The sequence below is a fragment of the Somniosus microcephalus genome, chromosome 12 (genome assembly GCF_052327205.1).
Source record: "Somniosus microcephalus isolate GS21.2 chromosome 12, FLI_Smic_1.0, whole genome shotgun sequence".
NCBI classification, from domain to species: domain Eukaryota; kingdom Metazoa; phylum Chordata; class Chondrichthyes; order Squaliformes; family Somniosidae; genus Somniosus; species Somniosus microcephalus.
In genome coordinates, this window is record NC_140998.1 from 31,712,676 (window position 1) to 31,730,766 (window position 18,091).

Consider the following 18,091-nt stretch of genomic DNA (forward strand, 5'->3'; position numbering starts at 1 on the left):
ATAATGGGAAATAAATACATTAAGCAACATTCCTTTGTTCATTTGATGTGTTTGCAGATGGCAGACAGCAAGAGCAGCAAAACAACGAGATACATAACATGGGAGGAAACATGTTTTAATTAATTTTGTTTATATCACAACACTATAATTGTGACAGGCACATATAGGGGAATTTTGCGAGTTTCCGCTGCTGATGTGAGCCTTGCTAATGGTGAGTATGAGTCAGAGAATTGGGTCTATAGTGTTACAGCCCCATTTCTAACTCACACTCGTGACTAGTGAGGCTCTGTCAGTAGAGGTGCCTCGTAAAATTACACCTATAAGGTTTTTTCCCCGACAAAATACTAATAAACAAACAGTAATGATTTACAATGTTTTGAGTATATTTTCTTTTTATCATTGTGTTCTTATAGAACCTCTTTTGCAGTGGAAACTTGGTGTAGAAGTCGAACCAGCCAATATATTTCCTGTTCTACAAGCTGCACATTCCCTGATAATTGCTAGGCGGCTTTGTGCTTCTGATGTGGCGATTGTTGCACCTTTGTTCAGCAGTTACAAAGTGCCTAATGCAGGTACATAGATTGCAGTTATTTTAAATCAAGTTTAAATCATGGTATTACAAATCATATGTGTTGCATTGATTGATTCTTGTAGAGGTATTTATATAGAGGAAATGGACATTGTATGTATTTGAATATGGTTGGGCAAGGCATATGTAGTTGACGAGGACTGCTAGTTCACTATCCCTTATAGTGTAAGGATGGGATAATTTGTAAAATTCTGGTGGTTCTGTGCCAGGTAATGAAAATCTTATGTTCAAGTGCTACAAGAACAGACAGCAATAGTCAGCTTTCCAGTAAAAGAAAGGTTTTATTCAAAAAGCATGGTTCTGTATAGGCAATATATAATGCTTTATCGTGTGTCTAAGAAATGTCTTCACACAGTGAATTAATTTGAAGTGACTGTGTTATGTAGGAAAATGTAATAGTCATTTTGCACACAGTAATATCCCATAAACAGTAAAGAATGAAAAGACCAGTTAATCTCTTGTGGTATTGCACTCAGTCAGAGGTATGCTTTTTATAATGACAGGATTGTTATATCATGTAACAAAATATAATATTGTAAATCACACACTGAAATTTCATCTACTTATTGCCTTTGCTTCTTTCTCACAGTCTAATTCATGTTGTGCTGCTTTCTCTGTTGTTGTTTTAAGCACATGTGCGCTCTCTCTAGTTGTTGCACATTTTTCCCAGTGCATCACTATGAACATTCCTCATTGCCTCATCAGCCTCACTCTTTCTGTCTTCTCTCCTCTTTATGTATGCTTCCAGATAATGGAACAATAGCAAACTCCATCTTTTAAGCAAGAGAAAATTCTATTTCCTTTTGTACTATTTCTTGACTAATCCTTCATTCCCTTATGTTGTTATGCAGGTATTTATGTGTTGGTAACCAAGAGTGCATTTACGTCATCAAACGACAAGTGGTTTGATATCAAACCTGTCATCTGTGCTTTACTTAAAGGAGGTAATTTTTATTAATTTATTATCTTGAATGCATGTTTTTAAATAGAAACTCACAATGGTTCAGCGAGTTTAAATCGGTCATCACCTGGTGGGTTTCTTTAGGGTTTAATTGGAAACAGGAGTAGTGCCTGAGAATTGGTAATCCTGGGAACTATAGGCCAGTGAGCCTGACATCTGTAGTATGTAAAACATTTAGAGGGCATCCTAAAGGAAGAAATAATGGAGCATCTACAACAACAAGCATTAATTAAGCGTAGAAAATGTCCCAAGGTACTTTAGATGGAGAAGAAAAAATAAATAGAAATAGGTAAGGCAATGGATGTTGCGCCATGGAGGGAGAGACTAGGCGAAAAATAGGTTTTGAAAAGGTTTTCAAGGTGGAGATAGAAGTGGAGAGCATGGGGGTGGGGGTGATGGTGGTAGTGGGGGGGGGGGTGGTGGCGGTGGAAGATACATAAAAGGACAGAATCTGAAGTCTGAAGCAAGGGTGCAACAGATAAGGTGGGAGGAAGTTGCAGAGATATGGTGAGGCGAGGAGATGGATTTCAAGTTGATAATAAGAATTTTAAATTAAATGTTTTGGTGAATGGAAGCCAACGTAGGTCACTGGAGATGGGAGTAATGGATAAGAGGTAGTGCAAATTATATGGAAGTGGATGGAACATAAAACAACCCATTTACAGCTGATTTTATGCCTTGTCATATTTTCCAGGGAAAATTAATACTGGTGGTCAGAGCTCCTGTCTGAGACAGATGGAAGCATCATGGATAAATTCAAACAGGGGGCAAGTGACATTTTAATAATGCTGATGCCACTTTCAGCCCTCACTATTGCCACTTCTTGCTCTGCTCACCAACAAATGGGTGGTACAAATACTGAAGTGGGCATTTTGAAAGCCATTTAAAAGGATCCTCAGTTGCTCTTGGGTAAAGCTGTATAGCACTTTTGTAGTTACTTGTAGCTGCTGAACTGTCAAGGGGCATCTGCCATTGCCGTTGTTTCTTGATGGAGGTCCTTCTAGAAATCTATTATGTCCGTGTATAATTGAGACACAGACTGCAGGAGTTGATTATAACAAGTCTTTACTGAATGGAGACAACCTGGCAACTGAAACTACAGAAGCCTGCTAGGGCCTTTTATACAGGGGTGGTCACTGCCGGTACTGCAGTCTGAGACCAGTTATTCCCTTAAAGGTACATACACAACAATTCCTCCCCTTTTAGATAAACAGTACATAACATTCATTTAACAACTAAATAATAACTAATTACACTTACAATTACGGTTGCTAGATACATTGGTTGAAGTTAAGCAATTATAAGTTCAGTCTTTGAGGAGGCTTCCTGATTCTGTCTGGATAACACCTCTTTGGGATATCAGGTTCTTCTGGCAAGGTTGAGTCGGGATCAATGTCGTTGTTTGGTTCGTCTGCTTCCAATATCACCGATTCTGTGGTAGATGCAATTGGTACTTCGGTTTCATCGTCAGGTGTATCAGATCGTGGTGTGGAGTTGACGTTTTCCAGTGACTCTAGAATCTGGTCAGCATGGCGTCTTACAATGCTCTCCCCAACGTCCACGGTATACATTAGAGGTCCTTGCCGTGTACAGATCGTTCCTGGCTGCCATTTCTCTGTGCGGTAGTCCCGGGCCAAAACTGGTTGACCTATCTTAAAACTCCTGGTCGGCCTTTCATTCATATTCTGAAACTGCCTGTTCTCCACATCTCTTCTGATGTTTGGCTTAACCAAATCCAAGCGGCATCGTAGTCTTCGATTGAAGAACATCATGGCTGGAGTTTGGTTGGTAAGCGCATGTGTCGCATTCCGGTAGGCAAACAAGAAGTTATCCACATTGTGTTGTAGGGGTATATCTTCATTACACATTGCCTTGATAGCCTTCTTGAATGTTTGAACAAACCTCTTGGCCAATCCATTAGTGGCTGGATGATATGGGGCGGATGTGTAATGCTTAACACCATTGTTCTTTAAGAACATCCGGAACTCTTCAGACACAAACTGTGGTCCATTGTCAGAGCAAATCTGTTCAGGCAGCCCATTCCTGGCGAATATGGTTCATAAGACTGTGATAGTTTTTTCTGTGGTGGTTGAGGACATTTTTATTACCTCTGGCCACTTTGAATGTGCATCCACCGCAATTAAAAACATCGAGTCCATAAAGGGACCAGCAAAATCAATGTGCACCCTTTGCCATGGAGATGAGGGCCACTCCCATGGATGTAGAGGGGCTTGTGGTGGGGCGTTTTGGACCTTCTGGCATCCTGTACAGCTCTTGGTCATCTCTTCGATTTCTCTATCGATTCCCGGCCACCACACAAACGCTCTGGCTAAGTTCTTCATTTTTACCCCTCCCAGATGACCCTCATGAAGCTCATTGAGCACTCTATCTTTCAATTTGGGTGGAATTACTACTCTGGATCCACACATCAAGGTTCCTCTGCACACTGACAGCTGTTCTCTTCTCGGCGAGAATGCTGGCAGCAGTGGTTCGCCATGTGCTGGCCATCCCTTCACCGTTAAATCATAGACCCTGGAGAGTGGCGGGTCATTTCGTGTTTCCTTTTCCATGTTTGCATTCGTCACAGGGAGACATTCGACTATAGTCGAGTGGAATAACTCCACTGGATCCACTGCCAGTTCTTCTTCCACCATCGGCAACGGTAGGCGCGACAATCCATCAGCATTCCCATGCTGTTTAGTTCCTTTGTACTCGATGTCATATTGGTGAGCCCCTAGGAAAAGGGACCACCTCTGTAGTCGTTGTGCCATCATTATCGGTACGCCCTTCTGAGGGTTGAAAATGGAGACGAGAGGTTGATGATCAGTTAGTAGAGTAAATTTCTGACCGTGCAGGTAGTGATTGAACTTCTTCACCCCCCACACCAGGCTGAGGTCCTCTCTGTCAATCTGGGCGTAGTTACGCTCGGCTGAAGTTAACGAGCGTGACGCAAAAGCTATCGGCCTCTCTGAACCATCAAGGAATTTATGTGACAGTACCGCCCCAATGCCGTAGGGAGACGCATCACACACCAATCTTATCGGTAGTGATGGGTTGTAGTGAGCCAATACTTCTCTTGAAGTGATTAGGTCCTTACTCTTCTGAAAGGCCCGCTTGCATTCATCGCTCCATTTCCATGCTACTCCCGTTCGTAGTAGGGCGTTCAGTGGATGCAGAATTGTGGACAAATTCGGCAAAAACTTATGGTAGTAATTCACCAATCCGAGGAATTACCTCAGTTGCGACACATTTTCAGGCGCTGGAGCCTTAACTACCGCTTCAATTTTGTCAGGGGACTTATGCAACCCCTTTTCATCAATCACGTGGCCACAATACGAAATCTGTTTCTTAAAAAACTCGCACTTGGGGCGATTGGCTCGTAGCCCATGTTCACGTAGTCTAGTGAGCACCTGCTGTAGGTTGGCGAGGTGTTCACTGTCATCTTCACCTGTCACTAGGATGTCGTCCAAGTAACACTGAGTCCCCGGATTCCCTTGCAGGACTTGTTCCATCGCTCTTTGCCATATCGCCGGAGCTGATGCTACTCCGAATACCAGTCGATTATACTGGTAAAGACCTTTGTGAGTGTTTATCGTGAGATACTTCCTAGAGGATTCTTCAACCTCCATCTGCAAATATGCTTGTGCTAGGTCAATTTTTGTAAAACGCTTCCCTCCAGATAGTGAGGCGAAGATATCTTCTATCCTAGGAAGAGGATATTGTACTGTGTGAAGGACTGGGTTCACCGTCACCTTGAAGACCCCACAGATGCGAACCTTCCTTGGCTCCTCAGACTTATTGTTTAACGTTTTTTTCATGACAGGAACGATGGGTGTCGCCCACTCGCTCCAGTCTACCTTAGATAACACGCCTGCATTCTCCAGATTCTCCAGCTCTGCCTCGACGGCTGGGCGAATTACATATGGTACCGGTCTTGCTTTGAAAAACTTGGGAATTGCATTCTCCTCTATTTTTATCGAGGCGGTTACGCCTTTAAGAGTGCCCAGTTCTTGTTGAAATACCTCTTTGGCGTCAGCTAAGATTGTTGACAATCGTCCAGGAGTGACGTCGTCATCCTTTTTACCAGCCACCGTCAGTGCCTGAATGGAGTGCCAGTCTAAACTTATCTTTCTGATCCATTTACGTCCCAATAACGGTGGTCCACCATCTTGCAGAATGTAGAGATACAATTTCCGTATTTTCTTGCCGTTGTATTCGACAGGCACCCTTATTTTTCCTCTGGGGTATACTTTTTGCCCCGTATACGTCCTCAAGACAATGGATGTCTCTCTCAAGGGTATGTGTGAGAATAGCCACTCGTAGTCTCGTCGATTCATGACGGTTAGAATTGATCCTGTATCCAATTCCATTTTGACTTGGGACCCTGCTATCGTGAGGGTGACCCAAATGGTTCGGTGATCCTCTTTTGTGATTACGTTGTGAAGTTTAAGACAGCTTAGTCTCTTGTTCCCGGATTCACTATCGCTCATCTGGTCTTCGGAACTACTGTCCGTCATCTTTTGTACTTTCCTGTACGGTTCCTTAGTCGCCTTTTTGTTGTCGTTGGTCTTCTTCCCAGACCTGCAAACTCGTGCAATGTGTCCCATCTTTCCGCATTGCCTGCATATTTTGTCCTTGGACCAGCAGCCCTTCTGGTCATGGTTTGTTCTGCCGCAGCGATAACATTTTGCAAATCCCCGTGTCATTTCGTGGGTGCCGTATTCCTGTGGCTTTTGTTGTATTTCCGCAGCTCCCCTTGCTGCTGCTTCGTACGATACTGCCACGCTGAAAGCCTTATCTAGCGTCAGCTCTTTCTCTGAGAGTAACCTCTTCTGGGTTCTTTCACTCAGGAGTCCACAGACAAATTTGTCCCGTAAAGTATCTGCCAGTCCTGCTCCGAACTGGCAGTGCTTTTATAAATATATCAAAAGGAAAAGACTGGTGAAAACCAAAGTTGGTCCATTGCAGTCAGATACGGGGGAATATATAATGGGAAATAAGGAAATGGCAGATCAACTAAATGCATACTTTGGGTCAGTCTTTACGAAGGAAGACACAAAAAACCTCCCTGGGATATCGGGAAAAATAGGGACATTGGCAAAGGAGGAACTGACGCAAATCAATATCTCTAAGGATATGGTGTTAAGGAAGCTAAAGGGATTGAAGGTGGACAAATCCCCAGGGCCTGATAACATGCATCCTAGGGTACTGAAGGAGGTGGCCCTAGAGATAGCGGATGCACTAAGGATGATTTTTCAGAATTCATTAGACTCGGGAACAGTGCCGATGGATTGGAGGGTAGCTAACGTTACCCCACTATTCAAAAAGGGGGGTAGGGAAAAAGCAGGTAATTACAGACCTGTAAGCCTTACATCAGTTGTGGGCAAAATGCTGGAGTCCATCATTAAGGATGAAATAGCGGAGCACTTAGCAAATGGGGACAGGATAGGACAGAGTCAACATGGATTTACAAAGGGTAAATCGTGCTTGACTAATCTATTGGAATTTTTTGAGGGAGTAACTGGTAGAATAGATGGGGGAGAGCCAGTAGATGTGGTGTACCTGGACTTCCAGAAGGCCTTCGATAAGGTCCCACATAAAAGATTAGCATGGAAAATTGAGGCTCATGGGATAAAGGGGAAAGTTTTGGCGTGGATAGGGAACTGGCTGTCAGATAGAAAACAGAGAGTTGGAATAAACGGCTCATTTTCTGAATGGCAGGCAGTAACAAGTGGGGTACCACAGGGATCTGTCCTGGGCCCCCAGCTGTTCACAATTTACATTAATGACCTGGATCAGGGAGTCGGATGCAGCATTTCCAAATTTGCAGACGACACTAAACTAGGAGGGGGGGTGGGCTCAGAGGAAGAGACCAGGAAGCTCCAGAGCGATTTGGACAGACTGGGCGATTGGGCGGATAAATGGCAGATGCACTATAATGTGGACAAGTGCGAAGTTATCCACCTTGGGTGCAGGAACGGGAGGGCAAATTATTATTTAAATGGCAATAGATTGGGAGAGGGGGAAGTACAGAGAGACCTGGGTGTTCTTGTACACCAGTCACTGAAGGCGAGCATGCAGGTGCAACAGGCGGTCAAGAAGGCAAACGGTATGCTGGCCTTCATAGCAAAAGGGTTAGAATACAGGAACAGGGATACCTTGCTGCAGCTGTACAGGGCACTGGTGAGACCACACCTCGAGTACTGTGTACAGTTTTGGTCGCTTCATCTGAGGAAGGATGTTCTTGCCATGGAGGGGGTGCAGCGGCGATTCACCAGGCTGATACCAGGAATGGCGGGAATGACCTATGAGGAGAGACTATGTAGTTTAGGGATGTACACACTGGAGTTTAGAAGATTGAGAGGGGACCTCATAGAAGTGTATAAAATTCTGACAGGTCTAGACAGACTGGATGCAGAAGGAATGTTTCCCTTGGCGGGTGAGAACAGAACTAGAGGACATAATTTAAGGATAAGGGCTAAACCATTTAGGACAGAGATGAGGGGGAATTTCTTCACTCAGAGAGTGGTGAACCTGTGGAACTCATTGCCACAGAGGGCAGTGTACGCCAGCTCATTAAATATATTTAAGAGGGAATTAGATATATTTCTACGGGCAAAAGGGGTTAAGGGTTACGGAGAGAAGGCGGGGACGGGATACTGAATTAAAGGATCAGCCATGATCTCATCGAATGGCGGAGCAGGCACGAAGGGCCGAATGGCCTACTCCTGCTCCTATCTTCTATGTATCTATGTATCTATGCTTTGATAGCTTGCGTAGTTCCGTAAGGTAATCAGCATTGCTCTCATTTTTATGCTGATTTCTCCTGTGGAATTTAAATCTTTCTGCTATCAGCAGCGGTGTAGGATTTAGGTGTTCCTGTAGGATAGCAACAATTTCGTTAAAACTCTTCGCCTTCGGTTTGGCTGGAGTAATCAGGTCCCGCAATAGGCCGTACGTTCTTGCGCCCATTAAATTTAGCAATACCGATGCCTTTTTCTCATCGGCTATTTTGTTTGCCTCGCAATATACCTCGACTCTTTCCACATACGTGGTCCAGTCTTCTATTGCATTATCGAAGGCAGTGATATCGCCAGTCTTTGGCATCTTGAAAATCTAAGATGGCACCTCCCGCGCTTTTCCTTCTTCCCCGCCGAGTTAAGATGGCGCCTCCCGCGCTTTCCCGCCGCTGCCGCTGCTGCCAACGCTGTTGCTGGCGATTATATTTATTTTACTATCCTGTAATGGCGATGCCCTGTGGTCTTCGCGCCTCCCCGATCGCTGCTGCCAACGCCGCTCTCCGCGGTATTTTTATTTTTCTATCGCGCTTCAATATTTGCTCCGTTAAATGAAGAACCGTTCCTGTCATGGAGCGGACCCTCTGGGACACTTCCCTCCCTCTTCTTAGGTCCGAACGCTGCCCGGCTTCGAAGCACCGGCCACGCCCTGAGTGCTCCACCCTCTCTCTCTCTCTTTGCTTCCCGACTCGCTGCCCGGCCCCATTGCAGAGCCACCCGATCGAGCTCTAGCCCGCCGCAGCCCAGGAAGGATCAGTGCACTACCTGCCACCAGCCCGATTAGCTGGGAAACCACAGACTGGAGAACCAAGCCTGGCTCTCGACAGTCTCTCCTGCAATTTTTCAATTCGATGATTTGGAGGGCGGTTGCCCACGGTCGACGCCCGTTTCTCGAGTTTCTTTGGATTATTTTTTTTTTTCTTTCTTCTGGCTCCGACCTTCAATAACGTCGTCTGAGGTGCTGCCGAGTTGCAGGTAAGTTCGTTTCTTACTCGTCGCCAGTATTATGTCCGTGTATAATTGAGACACGGACTGCAGGAGTTGATTATAACAAGTCTTTACTGAATGGAGACAACCTGGAAACTGAAACTACAGAAGCCTGCTAGGGCCTTTTATACAGGGGTGGTCACTGCCGGTACTGCAGTCTGAGACCAGTTATTCCCTTAAAGGTACATACACAACAAAATCCAATTCTGGGAGGAGGAGCAAATGGAGCTGCAGCTAGAGGGAGTGAAAATACAAGGAGTTGTACTGAGGAATCCTTACCCTCCTAACATAGGCCTAGAACAACGTACCTGCAGTTCTCTGAGGAGTACTGAATAACAAACTTTTTATTCTCTAGGGAGGCTGTGACAGAGTTGTATTGAATTCTGCAAGAAAATCTGCCGCCAACTGCTTCAGTTAGCACAGCATTGGCTATTGCAGCTAAAGTCACTACAGCTTTGAACTTGATAGGGCTCTGGGGTTTGCACATCATGCAATGTTCCCCTAATTCCAGGGCATCTATGACTGCACCATCATCGCTCTGTGGGCTACTTCACACAACATGACTGCCTTTCTAAATCGCAAGGGCTTCCACTCTATTAATGTGCAACTTGTCTGTGATAACCAGTAGTGCACCATGCAGATCTGTGCTCACTTTTCTGGCAGCTACTATGATGCTTTTATATTGCTGCAATCCTCTAGCCTCTCACTTTTTGCCCCTACAGATCAAGTTAAAAGCTGGCTGCATGGAGACAAGGGCTATCCCCTGCACACTTGGCTCGCGACTCCTCTTACGAACCCATGTTTGGCTGTGAAACTGCTACAATCAGATCTATGGGTCAACTAGAGCCCTCATCGAGCAGGCCATTGAACTCCTGAAGCATTGATTCAGATGCCAGGACAGGTCTGGTGAAGTTCTACAATACAGCCCACAAAGAATGTCCTGTATGATTGTGGTTTGCTGCATGCTGCATAACTTAGTTCTGCAAAGGGGATAACTCATGGAGCCACCATTGGAGGAAGATCTTCAGCCTGATGAGAGCGAGGATAGTGATGACATGGAGGATGGGAAGGAGGTGGGTCCAAAAGTTTCCTGCAGCCAGAGTTAATCGGCAACAGCTCATTGAAGAGAACTTCAGCTGAACAATCCGTGCTCCCAACATTATCGGTCATGTTCACCCTAAACTATACAGGATCTGCCCGAAGACCAGAATTGATATTCATATCAACTAATATTGCAGGGACATCAGCTACTGCAGGAATGATCTCTGAACATAAAGATTTCAAACAAAATTATGGTTTTACTGAAATTCAGGGGCCTAGAAACGGAAAACGGGCACGGGTATCCCGATGCGTGATTAGCCTGTGCCCATTGAGTCCGATGCGGGCAGCACGCAAACTTCGTGTTGCCTGCTAATTAAAATGATTGCAGCAGTAAGGAAGTACTAAACACGCTGTTCAATGGCTTAGCGCCGCAACAGGGGGCCCAAGTTCGTGCGAGGCTAGCACCAATTAAAGCTAGCTTCTTAAAGACAGCCTGCACCTCTTAAAGGGGAGGTGAACTCTGGCTTCAGTATGTAGTGAAAGTGGCTGGGAACAGACTGAGGAGCAAGAAAACTGAGTGATAGCGCGACATGGCAGAGAGAGCTCCCAGATTTTCAACCCAGCACTTGAGACCTTGGTGTGGGAGGTGGATAGGAGAAGAGAGGTCCTCTATCTACAGGGGACCTGTGAGAAGATACAGGGACCAGATAGCCATCGCGGTCAATGTGAGCACTGTAGCCCCGAGGACATGGTTATAGTGCCACAAGACGTTTAATTACCTCATGAGTGGTCAAGGTCAGTGATTTCATCTTCAAATGCTACATCCCACAAAGTGCACCACTAGTCTCACACACTGCTCAATTCACCACACCCCCATTACTCACCTACCAACCATCTCTATCAATCTCGAATCACACCTCACATTCATATGATGCATCTCACCCTCACACACTTACCTCTACTGCAAGCCTCACACCCACACCTCACAACTTGCACACACTGCCAGCTATTCAAACATTACGCCCACATCAGCCCAACAGTGAACCACACTCACCGACACACTTCCCTCTCTCTGTGCGCCGCCTTGTCCTGCAAATCATAGGCAGCTGCAGCTAACTGGGGGGGGACAGGCACGCCTCCATATCCTGACCCCACTCCATGAGATGGTGCTCGCCATAATTGGAGTGGCCGTGACTGAAGCTGTGGCCAGTGGCGGCGCTGAAAGCATTAAAGATGATGGTATGCTCATACATAATCCTCCTTCTCACATCCAACTTCCCCTTCCACCCACAATCTCTTCTGACTTAAAAGCTGCAGATGGTGTAAGCATGCAGCTCTTGCTTCCCCCCACCCACTTCCACTCACCACAACACTAACCTTGTGTCTTTCGCATTTCAGAGACCCAAGAAATCCAACCTGACCAGCCAGTGGTGCAAGAGGAAGAGGAAGAGGAGAGTAATGAAGAAGAAGAAACACTGTCACTCGATCTAACACTTGCAGCCACAAGCTCAGATACTGGCATTGCACGGATTTAGAGGGTAACTTAGAGGCGGGATCTGCATGTGATGAGTCACCGGGCACGAGTGGCCTGCAGCCAGGGCAGGGGAAAGGGTAGTGCAGGTGCCAGCTCCCCAGAGGGCGAGGTCGCACACGAGTTCTGCTGCAGAGGACTCAGATGAAGACTTCGATGGGGTGGCCTACAGAAGAACACTGATGGGTATGCACAATGAAATGCTTGGTGCATTGGCGCCTTGCCAGAAAGCCTGAATGCAATGTCAAGGAGCACGGAGGAGTCCGGTACTGACCTTGCACAGGGCTTTACACAGAGCGTGGAGCCCATCCTTTACAGTGTGGAAGGCGTGGGCAGATCCATTAGCACACTTGTGGACCCAACCATCACGCAGCATTTGATGACTGATGTCTCAACTTCTACTGCAGCATAAGCAGTATCCACCCAACATCTGAGTGCTGCAATGGAAGCTCAGACTGAAGTCATGCAAGCTCAGCTTGCTGCCATGCAAGCACAGACTGCTGCCATCATGGCTGGGTTTGCCAGTGTTGAAAGGGGCTTGCAGGGTGTAACAGCAGATTACTAGGATTGCTGAGGCACTGCCCCGGGGGAGTGGCAGTGGCTCCATAGAGGACTAACCTGCTGTCCACTCTCAGGATGATGGCATTCATCCTCTCATCACCGCCACTCCACCAGTGCCCTTGCTGTTGCCCGTCAGCCAGCCAGCCAGCCCAGACTGCTGCTGCCCATGCCGAGGTGGTGCAGTCCACAGCCAGGTGTACTAGACCCAGAGGTGCTCAAGGTCGTCCTGCAAGGCCATCTGTAGCCTCCCCCACTGAAAGTCAGCAGCCTTCCACCAGCCATGCTGCAGCCATTGAGGTAGCACTGCTTAGGAGCACTAGGATAGGCAAAGGCACATTGAGGCGGGCACTAAGGGAATGCACAAGGGGGATTAGTTGACTTGTATTTGAAATATTGTAATGGTGTGATTCATAAAATTGGCTAGGAATGTTTGTTCTGTGGTGACTTTTATTGTACCATTGTGGCCAAGAGGATGGTGTGATGGTCAGTAACATAGGGAAGGTAAGGTGTGGAACTAATTTTGAATGGGGAATTGGGGTTGCGTTCACTGGTATCACAGTCAGATGATTCAATCACGGACAGCCCGGGCGGAAAGTGGCTGTTTGGGTTGCCTCCTCCCTTCTGCTTTCTCCTGCTCCTCCTCAGCTGGTCGCCGTATACCTAGTGGCAAGGGCTGTGCCCTCATGATGGCGAGGTTGTGGAGCATGCAGCAGACCACGACGAGTCTTGAGACGCGCCCTAGTGAATACTGCAGGACTCCTCCAGAGCGGTCCAGGCAGCTGAAGCATTATTTAAGGACCCTAATAGTCGCTCTATCAGATTCCGTGTGGCAACATGGCTTTAGTTATATGTATGTTGCCCACGTGTGCGTGGGTTGCGGAGCGGAGTAATGAGCCAGATGGCCAGCGGATAGCCCTTGTCACCTTCTGGTTTGTCGTGGTGGCTAAAATGCTGATGGTACAGTGGACTGCCGCAGATTGAAGGCATCACGGCTGCTGCCAGGATAACGAGCATTGACTTGCATGATACACTAAGTATGGTCACACACCAGCTGGACATTTAGGGAGTGGAATCGCTTCCGGTTGCTAAACATCTCCGAATTGAGATGCGGTGCCTGCAAAGCGACGTGTGTGCAGTCAGTGGCACCCTGCACCATGGGGAAGCCTGCTATCCTGGTAATGTCGCGTACTCGCTCCGCCTGCTTCTCTCTGGCAAGAGAGAATGAAATGTATTCAGTTCTCCTTGCATGCAGAGCCTCACTCATCTCGCTTATACAGGAATGGATGGTGAACTGGGAGATGTTACAGATGTCGCCTGTTCCAGCCTGGAAGGAGCCCGACGTGAGTAAGTACAAGGTCATGGTCACCTTTACAGCCACTGGAAATGCCATCCTTGCCCTGGACTGAGGCTGCAGGTCTGCCTGGAGCAGCTGGCAGATTTTTGCGAGCACCTCCTTAGTAAAATAGACGTCGCACGCACTATTCCTCGTTGACATTGAGGTCGGAAAATTGCTTCCTAAAGACCCTTGGTGAATATGGCCTCCTGCTGAGAGCCCTTCTCCCACTCCTCCTGCTTCTTCTAGCAGCTTGTCCTGCTCTGTGTCACCTCTGCTCATTTGCCCCATCATGCTGCAGGCCAAGGGGAATACAAACTACTGCACCCATGTCTGGGAGCAACTGGTCTGAACAGACCCCTTGCAAGTCAGTACCAAGTCCATGAGCACATGCCACACTACTCCTTGTAGAATTTAGGCAACTTTAAAGAAGTCTAGAAAGCACCAAACACTTATTCAAACTCAGCAACAGCTAGAAGAAACCAATCAGCAACTAACATGTAAGTAGGCGATGATCCCTTTAAATAGCACTGGTTTTGAGTCCTTCCTGCTGATGAATGCATGTTCAGCTATGCAAGGTTAAGAGAGGGCGTTAGCTCCAGCGTTGAGGTCGAAAATGGCAGTGCTGGCGTCAAATCAGCATTACATGCTGATTGATGTCACAATCTGCCTACTCTGCATACTAACCGTGCATGCTCCCAGCATCGACGTGAATGTCCTCACCAAAATGGCGTTCGGCACGGCTCACACCAGAGTGTGCGTGCGCTGGATGCAAAATGGCACTCATGGCGCTGAAAAACTGGGCGCTACGGAGGTGAATTTCCAGCCCCAGGCTCTTTTGGAGCCAGCACCACCTCTGCTTGTGTTCAGGGTAGTCGGAGTGGGGTCATCAGCTATGGCAGCAGTAGGGTCTAACTTATTGCCCAGTAGCCATCCGTTTATATGGTTTTCAACTCTGAAGTCTTACCTTACCTGAGGAAGGACGTTCTTGCCATGGAGGGAGTGCAGCGAAGATTCACCTGGCTAATACCTGGGATGGCAGGAATGACGCATGAGGAGAGATTGTGTCGATTGGGCTTATACTCACTGGAGTTTAGAAGATTGAGAGGGGATCTCATCGAAACCTATAAAATTCTGTCAGGTCTGGACAGACTAGATGCAGGAAGGATGTTTCTGATGGCCGGGGAGTCCAGAACCAGGGGTCATAGTCTAAGGATAAGGGGTAAGCCATTTAGGACTGAAATGAGGAGGAATTTCTTCACCCAGAGAGTGGTGAACCTGTGGAATTCTCTGCCACAGAGGGCAGTGGAGGCCAGTTCATTAAGTATATTCAAGAAAGAGTTGGATATATTTCTTGAGGCTAAAGGGATCAAGGGATATGGGGAGAAGGCAGGGACAGGGTACTGAAATTGGATGATCAGCCATGATCTCATTGAATGGCGGAGCAGGCTCGAAGGGCCGAATGGCCGACTCCTGCTCCTATCTTCTATGTTTCTATGAAGGTGGCAGGACAAGTTGATAAGGATGTTAAAAAAGCATACAGCATCCTTGGCTTTATAAATAGCAACATAGCATACCACAAGCAAGGAAGTTATGCTAAACATTTATAGATCACTGGTTAGGCCTTAACTGGAGTATTGTGTCCAATTCTGGGCACCACACTTTAGGAAAGATGTCAAGGCCTTTGAGAGGGTACAGAGGAGATTAACTAGAATATCAGGGATGTGGGACTTTAATTAAGTGGAGAGACTAGAGAAACTGGGATTGTTCTCCTTCGAGCAGAGAAGGTTAAGGGGAGATTTAATAGAGGTGTTCAAAATTATGAAGGATTTTGATAGTGTAAATAAGGAGAAACTGTTTCCACTGGCAGGAAGTTCGGTAACAGAGAGGACATAGATTTAAGATAATTGGCAAAAGGACAAAAGGGGTGATGAGAATTTTTTTTAATGTGGCGTGTTGTTATGATCAGGAAGTCCAAAAATCTTCGGGTTGGATGAGAGAGTAGCACTCAATTAAAATGAAATGCACATGTCAGTAAGTGTAAAGCAAAAAAAAAATTGGGATGAAAAAGCTTTTCCAGAAGCCAGTAAGTAAAGTTTGGAGACTTTTCAAAGCTCTCAAACTCCTCACTTCTGCCTGAATTAGGAGTTGCTGCACCTCCTTTATCTGGGGACATAAAATGATTCAGGGAAATATAGTTGTTCAATTAGTTAAGTAATACACTACATTTTGTATTTAGATTGTAGTGGTATTGGTTTGATGGATATTATACTGACTAATCGGCATTTGATACTACTGACAACACATGGCCTTTTTGTAAGCCAAGACATGCTGCTCCTAACAGGAAAGAATGCAAGGGTATGTATATTTATTCAGTGATGGTTATGTGGGAAGTAAGTCTCTAGAATTCCAAAAATTGTCCATTTATGTAAACTTAGAAGAGCATGGGGATTATGGCCAAGAATTTCCAGAGACTTGTACCTTTGGAATGGTGTAATCATGGTTTTGGGCTCGTTTTACACAAAGTCCCAGGAAATTATGGCATAAATGATTTATGCCACTATTTACGTCGTGCCTTAATTTCCAGGGACTTTCGTGCCACTCCATCAATACCCTCGCTGGATGGAACCATTCAAAATTAAGTCAGTGGCGATTGCAAATTTTCTGGATTTTTGTCTTTTTTTTTGCTGCAACCATTTAGACTGAAAAATAGGGTGTTAGTAAATGTATATTTAAATACACAAGTTGAAAATAATTGATAAAAGTGAAACGTTGGCCTTTAATTGGCGGTCAGCAATGAAGCAAAGGCAATTGCTGCTGGCCCCGAAGAAAGCTGCCCACAGAGATCTCGCGATATCTGTGGTGAGAAGTTTGCCTTTTTCGACGTGTAATTGATTGCAGTGCTGTGAATAGGGGATTCCTATGGCAATGCTGCAGTGACATCAACAAGTTGTCTAAGTAGACAATCACATTGAAGAATTCTCACAGCAAACCAGGAAATGTGAAGCTGCTTTTAACCGGACTTTTAAAAAATGTTACGGAGAGTGAAATAAAGATTGAGACTTTCACATGGGGATAAGGTAGAAGCTGAAATATCATGAACAAACTTAAGTTTCAAAAAAATTGTAATTTTTATCATATTGGAGAAATTTGACACTTCATAAATATAAAAATTTGTTTTTCAGGGCCAGAACGTTTGTTTAGCAGTCAATACACTGTTAAAACCCCAGTTACACCTATGCCAACAAGGCTTAACATTTAATGGGTTATTTAACAGCGATATTAGTGTGAAAAAGCCCAAGTTTTCGTCCGCTTCATTGATTTCACTGATTACACGGTGGGGGGAAGTCCACAGCGCAGCCTCTGTCGGAACAGTGAGAGACTGACCGCAACTTCAGGATTTCCACGTTTAGATCAGTGACAGTTCGTCGTCATTACCCACTGCAAATTGCAGGCCAAAATCTCTGCCCTTTCTTGATATTTTTAATTATTAGCTAAAATCCATGAAAACACTTCTTAGTCATTGGTTTAGTGCATATTGTGTGCACGGTATAGGGCACCGAAGTGACTACACATGCCACTGATGAAAGTGAGTGGGGGAGAAACTTGTTTTCGGGCCCAAAATGGTTGACTCACCAGACGCCTGAGGCTCAAGGCGCATTCAAAATTTGGCCTCTGACCTCATCTGAATAATTCTGGTGAGCTCTGGGTGCCTGAGGCAGCTCGTCGGTTTTCTCTGGACCAATTTGGGCCAACTGTGACCTGTGACGCCGGCAGTGGCCTTGGGTAGGTCCTGGGAGAAAGGGGAGGTAAATGGGAGAGGAGCGAGTGCAATTGGGCAGCGGCCTGCAGTTATGCTGTGGAGCCAGAAGAAGCACTTTTGCACCTCCTGTCTCCACATTAAGTTAAGTTAGACAGAAAAAACATCTTTATTTTGGCAGCCTCCAGCAGTCCCTTTAAGGACAGTTAGGCTGCAGAAGGAACTGGAAAGGAAAATTGGGAGAGATATATCCAATATCGCTAGTTTTATACTGTCGTCAAAAATTAAATTATCTCCCAGGTGAATATCCTCCCAGCTATTTCAGGGGCTAAAATATTTATTCTTCATTAGATATCCTTTACGTTCATTTGGCACCACCTTCTGGAGAAACCACGTAAAGGGTTGACCTCTTTTAAAGCCATTATTAGAACTATTGGGTGTTATTGATTGTCTTCTCTTAATGTGCATTCAACATAGTATAAAGGTGCCAGTTTATTTTTTCCTAGCTGGAATAGTGTTTAATGTTCCTTT

General features: G+C 45.8%; 1 protein-coding gene across 1 annotated transcript in view; it reads left to right on the forward strand.

The window, feature by feature from the left end:
• Positions 1–18,091, forward strand: part of LOC147109109 (cation channel sperm-associated auxiliary subunit beta-like) — a 556,551-nt gene that overhangs the window by 137,358 nt on the left and 401,102 nt on the right. The window contains exons 6-8 of the mRNA XM_086002719.1: positions 414–572; positions 1,441–1,533; positions 16,040–16,158. Coding sequence (XP_085858845.1) covers positions 414–572; positions 1,441–1,533; positions 16,040–16,158 — 371 coding nt within the window. The remainder of the gene's footprint in view (positions 1–413; positions 573–1,440; positions 1,534–16,039; positions 16,159–18,091) is intronic.